The sequence below is a fragment of the Eucyclogobius newberryi genome, unplaced genomic scaffold (genome assembly GCF_026437365.1).
Source record: "Eucyclogobius newberryi isolate DKJ021-1_F unplaced genomic scaffold, fEucNew1.0.hap1 SCAF_10, whole genome shotgun sequence".
Lineage (NCBI taxonomy): Eukaryota > Metazoa > Chordata > Actinopteri > Gobiiformes > Gobiidae > Eucyclogobius > Eucyclogobius newberryi.
The window spans coordinates 37,703,421-37,709,959 of NW_027315724.1; the positions used below are offsets into that span (position 1 = coordinate 37,703,421).

At 51.2% G+C, this 6,539-nt stretch overlaps 1 protein-coding gene across 2 annotated transcripts in view; it reads left to right on the forward strand.

Annotated features, from left to right (window-relative positions):
- The first annotated feature begins 488 nt into the window (after window positions 1–488).
- nf1a (neurofibromin 1a) overlaps window positions 489–6,539 on the forward strand; it is a 186,051-nt gene continuing 180,000 nt past the window's right edge. For both annotated transcript variants that reach the window (XM_072456416.1, XM_072456423.1), the window contains exon 1: window positions 489–717. In XM_072456416.1, coding sequence (XP_072312517.1) covers window positions 658–717 — 60 coding nt within the window. In that variant the 5' untranslated portion in view covers window positions 489–657. The remainder of the gene's footprint in view (window positions 718–6,539) is intronic.

Consider the following 6,539-nt stretch of genomic DNA (forward strand, 5'->3'; position numbering starts at 1 on the left):
CCTAACCCCCACCACTGGGGTCACTGTGGTGTGGGGGGTCACGGTGGTGTGGGGGGGTCACTGTGGTGTGGGGGGTCACGGTGGTGTGGGGGGGGTCACGGTGGTGTGGGGGGGGTCACGGTGGTGCGGGGGGGTCACGGTGGTGTGGGGGGGGTCACGGTGGTGTGGGGGGGGTCACGGTGGTGTGGGGGGGTCACGGTGGTGCGGGGGGGTCACGGTGGTGTGGGGGGGGTCACGGTGGTGTGGGGGGGGTCACGGTGGTGCGGGGGGGTCACGGTGGTGTGGGGGGGGTCACGGTGGTGTGGGGGGGGTCACGGTGGTGCGGGGGGGTCACGGTGGTGTGGGGGGGGTCACGGTGGTGTGGGGGGCGCGTCACGCACACGTCACTCCATCTTTGACCCTGATGCTGAAGCAGCGCGTGCGTTTGCGCCTCAGCAGCAGCGCCCCCTCGCGCCCGCGCCGCGTCACCGCCCCTGTGTGTGAAGACTTCCGGTGGTGTGTCATGGCGGTGGCATGGTGAATCCTGCAGAAAGGGAAAAACACTCGCGCCTCTCGTGCTGCTCTCGCGTCGGCCGCGGACACTGTCGGATGCAGAAGTGAGGCGCGTGCGAGCTGCGGACCCCCCGCTCGCGCCCCGGGACCTGGCAGCGCAGCGTCATGGCGGCGCACAAGCCCGTGGAGTGGGTGCAGGCCGTGATCTCCAGATTTGATGAGCAGGTATGAGCCTAATATGATTCAGTGATGGGTGTAGAGCCCAGGCATCTGGAGCAGGGCGGGGCCTGAGCGCGTCACGGCTCCAGCGTGTACTCAGTGTCATCTATACATTATATATGTATATTGTATATGTATATTATATATGTATATTATATATGTATATTATATATGTATATTGTATATGTATATTATATATGTATATTATATATGTATATTGTATATGTATATTATATATGTATATTATATATGTATATTATATATATATATATTATATATGTATATTGTATATGTATATTATATATGTATATTGTATATGTATATTATATATGTATATTGTATATGTATATTATATATGTATATTGTATATGTATATTATATATGTATATTATATATGTATATTGTATATGCATATTGTATATGTATAGTATATATGTATATTGTATATGTATAGTATATATGTATATTATATATGTATATTATATATGTATATTGTATATGTATATTGTATATGTATAGTATATATGTATATGGAGACGACTTTTCACATTGGATTTAAAATAAATACTGTAAAATCAAAAAATAGCTTGAAAATTAAATGATAAATATTCTTCCTATGTATATTTATTTAATTTGTACATTTGAGTTAATGGGGAAAATACATTTAAATTGTTTTGTGGCACGAGCCTTGACCTCTTGACCACAGAACAGTTTATCATGTTCAGAAGTACATCATGTGTACGCCTCTTGTATATGTATATACTTATATATAGAAATAGAGAGAAATTTACATTTGAATTTATACATATACATATATATGATATAAATATTTCCTTAAAAGTGGATAAAATGTTCATGTATATCTACTTTAATATATAATGAATATAACATACTTGTATTGTTAAATACTGTTAAATATATAAATGTATAACTTCTGGATTATTCTGACTCGCAGCTGAACCTCATTTTGCGTCTGAACATTAACGACAGAAAAACTCACATTTCAACTTTTATTTAAACATTTATTGTCGTTTATTGCGTTTTGCTCTTAAATCACGCCCACCCGGACCAAATGCCTTGGATCGTGAGTCCCGGGTGTAGCTAGCTCTCCGGGCCGTTAGCATCAAAGCTAACGCTACAACCGAGCCTCTTTGACTCTCATTTAAGCCCCGACCTTCATGTTTGAGGCACATTTAAGTCCTTCTTTATCCGGATTGTGCTCGCGTCCGTTTGTCAAAGCCGTGTGCGCGGCGCGAAAGGATTAAACATTAGCACGATTAGCTCACGTCTGTGATTAGCATTGGCTTTGTCCTCAGCCTGAACCTGTAACATTCAGCTGCACCTGGCGGGACAGAGCGCGTCAAACACCGGCCACTGCTGCAGAGGGGTCCGCGGTGCACACGGGGGTTAGCTTCATGAGCTAGGCGGCTAACTGTAGCATCAGGCTAGCATCAGGCTAGCATCAGGCTAGCATCAGGCTAGCATCAGGCTAGCATCAGGCCTTTTGTCATGTAAACAAATGTGCAGAGGAAGAGAGGAGATGCTCAGCAGCCACTTCACCCGCCCAGTTGACCAGCCCGCTTCAGCAGCCGCTCAGCCCGCTTCAGCAGCCGCTCAGCCCGCTTCAGCCGCTCAGCCCGCTTCAGCAGCCGCTCAGCCCGCTTCAGCCGCTCAGCCCGCTTCAGCAACCGCTCAGCCCGCTTTAGCAGCCGCTTAGCCCGCTTTAGCAGCCGCTTAGCCCGCTTCAGCAACCGCTCAGCCCGCTTTAGCAGCCGCTTAGCCCGCTTTAGCAGCCGCTTAGCCCGCTTCAGCAACCGCTCAGCCCGCTTCAGCAGCCTTCAGCAGCCGCTTCAGCAGCCGCTCAGCCCGCTTCAGCAGCCGCTCAGCCCGCTTCAGCAGCCGCTTCAGCCGCTCAGCCCGCTTCAGCCGCCGCTTCAGCCGCTCAGCCCGCTTCAGCCGCCGCTTCAGCCGCTCAGCCTGCTTCAGCCGCTCAGCCCGCTTCAGCAGACTTCAGCAGCCGCTTCAGCCGCTCAGCCTGCTTCAGCAGCCGCTTCAGCCGCTCAGCCCGCTTCAGCCGCTCAGCCCGCTTCAGCCGCCGCTTCAGCCGCTCAGCCTGCTTCAGCCGCTCAGCCCGCTTCAGCCGCCGCTTCAGCCAGAGTTTAACCTCAAACTCCGTCTCGTGCACAGGACAAGTTCACGTTGCAGTGTTTCTTGAAGTTTCCACAGTTCAATAAAACGTGCAGTTTCTTTGTTGCAGCTGAAGCTTCTGTTCAGGTTGAACCCTCGTTTGTGCCAGTCGTTAATCACCGCTATTTTCTAGCATTTATTTATCTCAAACCTGGAACTGAAACCAACGGTTCTATTTGTCGTGGACGCGTGACACGCCCACACGAGGGAGCGAGTGACACGCCCACACGAAGGCCGAGTGACACGCCCACACGAGGGAGCGAGTGACACGCCCACACGAGGGAGCGAGTGACACGCCCACACGAGGGAGCGAGTGACACGCCCACACGAAGGCCGAGTGACACGCCCACACGAGGGAGCGAGTGACACGCCCACACGAAGGAGCGAGTGACACGCCCACACGAGGGAGCGAGTGACACGCCCACACGAGGGAGCGAGTGACACGCCCACACGAGGGAGCGAGTGACACGCCCACACGAGGGAGCGAGTGACACGCCCACACGAGGGAGCGAGTGACACGCCCACACGAAGGCCGAGTGACACGCCCACACGAGGGAGCGAGTGACACGCCCACACGAGGGAGCGAGTGACACGCCCACACGAAGGCCGAGTGACACGCCCACACGAGGGAGCGAGTGACACGCCCACACGAGGGAGCGAGTGACACGCCCACACGAGGGAGCGAGTGACACGCCCACACGAGGGAGCGAGTGACACGCCCACACGAGGGAGCGAGTGACACGCCCACACGAGGGAGCGAGTGACACGCCCACACGAGGGAGCGAGTGACACGCCCACACGAAGGCCGAGTGACACGCCCACACGAGGGAGCGAGTGACACGCCCACACGAAGGAGCGAGTGACACGCCCACACGAGGGAGCGAGTGACACGCCCACACGAGGGAGCGAGTGACACGCCCACACGAAGGCCGCGTGACACGCCCACACGAGGGAGCGAGTGACACGCCCACACGAGGGAGCGAGTGACACGCCCACACGAGGGAGCGAGTGACACGCCCACACGAGGGAGCGAGTGACACGCCCACACGAGGGAGCGACACGCCCACACGAGGGAGCAAGTGACACGCCCACACGAGGGCCGCGTGACACGCCCACACGAGGGCCGCGTGACACGCCCACACGAGGGCCGCGTGACACGCCCACACGAGGGAGCGAGTGACACGCCCACACGAGGGAGCGAGTGACACGCCCACACGAGGGAGCGAGTGACACGCCCACACGAGGGAGCGAGTGACACGCCCACACGAAGGCCGCGTGACACGCCCACACGAGGGAGCGAGTGACACGCCCACACGAGGGAGCGACACGCCCACACGAGGGAGCAAGTGACACGCCCACACGAGGGCCGCGTGACACGCCCACACGAGGGCCGCGTGACACGCCCACACGAGGGCCGCGTGACACGCCCACACGAGGGCCGCGTGACACGCTCACGGGCCGTGTGTTTGCGGTGGCGGGCGGGGCCACGATGTGGGCTGAAGATGAACTCGGACGTTAGTCTTTTTACTCTTGAATCTGCCGTTTCCTCGTCTCAGGTGGAACATGTTTTGACTCAATCACAGTTGAATCTTGGCGACTGAAGCATATTTACAACTGAAGTGTATGATTATTTTTGAAAATGTGTTTTAATTAGCGGCTTCACTGAGCGGCTTCACTGAGCGGCTTCACTGAGCGGCTTCACTGAGCGGCTTCACTGAGCGGCTTCACTGAGCGGCCCCCAGCCTGGACGTCTAGAGTCCTCAGATCTCGAGTGACGGTATAAGCCGACCGTTTGACTCCATGACAGATTCCAGTGGGATTTTAGAGTGGTCATTCTGAGTGGTCATTTCAAAGTGTTTACGGCGTCTGGACCGTGTGTGGACTTTAAGGGGATTTGGGCCGGTTTAGTGGCTCTGAGCCGAAGAAAGCGGCATTAGAAACTTGAGCCACTTCCTGATTATCGTGGCGAGCCATTAACACGGCAAAAAGAACGCCAGGACTGACCGCCGGGACTAAGACCTGGTTTAGACCTAGAGCAGCTGTTTCTGCTGATACTGGTGTGTAAGTGTGTTACTGGTGTGTAAGTGTGTTACTGTGTGTGTAAGTGTGATACTGTGTGTGTAAGTGTGTTACTGTGTGTGTAAGTGTGTTACTGGTGTGTAAGTGTGTTACTGTGTGTGTAAGTGTGTTACTGTGTGTGTAAGTGTGTTACTGGTGTGTAAGTGTGTTACTGTGTGTGTAAGTGTGTTACTGTGTGTGTAAGTGTGTTACTGTGTGTGTAAGTGTGTTACTGTGTGTGTAAGTGTGTTACTGGTGTGTAAGTGTGTTACTGTGTGTGTAAGTGTGTTACTGTGTGTGTAAGTGTGATACTGGTGTGTAAGTGTGTTACTGGTGTGTAAGTGTGTTACTGGTGTGTAAGTGTGTTACTGGTGTGTAAGTGTGTTACTGTGTGTGTAAGTGTGTTACTGTGTGTGTAAGTGTGTTACTGTGTGTGTAAGTGTGTTACTGTGTGTGTAAGTGTGTTACTGTGTGTGTAAGTGTGTTACTGTGTGTGTAAGTGTGTTACTGTGTGTGTAAGTGTGTTACTGGTGTGTAAGTGTGTTACTGTGTGTGTAAGTGTGTTACTGTGTGTGTAAGTGTGTTACTGTGTGTGTAAGTGTGTTACTGTGTGTGTAAGTGTGTTACTGGTGTGTAAGTGTGTTACTGTGTGTGTAAGTGTGTTACTGTGTGTGTAAGTGTGTTACTGGTGTGTAAGTGTGTTACTGTGTGTGTAAGTGTGTTACTGTGTGTGTAAGTGTGTTACTGTGTGTGTAAGTGTGTTACTGGTGTGTAAGTGTGTTACTGGTGTGTAAGTGTGTTACTGTGTGTGTAAGTGTGTTACTGGTGTGTAAGTGTGTTACTGTGTGTGTAAGTGTGTTACTGTGTGTGTAAGTGTGTTACTGTGTGTGTAAGTGTGTTACTGGTGTGTAAGTGTGATACTGGTGTGTGTAAGTGTGTTACTGGTGTGTAAGTGTGTTACTGTGTGTGTAAGTGTGTTACTGTGTGTGTAAGTGTGTTACTGTGTGTGTAAGTGTGTTACTGTGTGTGTAAGTGTGTTACTGTGTGTGTAAGTGTGTTACTGGTGTGTAAGTGTGTTACTGTGTGTGTAAGTGTGTTACTGGTGTGTAAGTGTGATACTGTGTGTGTAAGTGTGTTACTGTGTGTGTAAGTGTGTTACTGTGTGTGTAAGTGTGTTACTGTGTGTGTAAGTGTGTTACTGGTGTGTAAGTGTGATACTGGTGTGTAAGTGTGTTACTGGTGTGTAAGTGTGTTACTGTGTGTGTAAGTGTGTTACTGTGTGTGTAAGTGTGATACTGGTGTGTGTAAGTGTGTTACTGGTGTGTAAGTGTGTTACTGTGTGTGTAAGTGTGTTACTGTGTGTGTAAGTGTGTTACTGGTGTGTAAGTGTGATACTGTGTGTGTAAGTGTGATACTGTGTGTGTAAGTGTGTTACTGCGTGTGTAAGTGTGTTACTGCGTGTGTAAGTGTGTTACTGTGTGTGTAAGTGTGTTACTGTGTGTGTAAGTGTGTTACTGGTGTGTAAGTGTGTTACTGTGTGTGTAAGTGTGTTACTGTGTGTGTAAGTGTGTTACTGTGTGTGT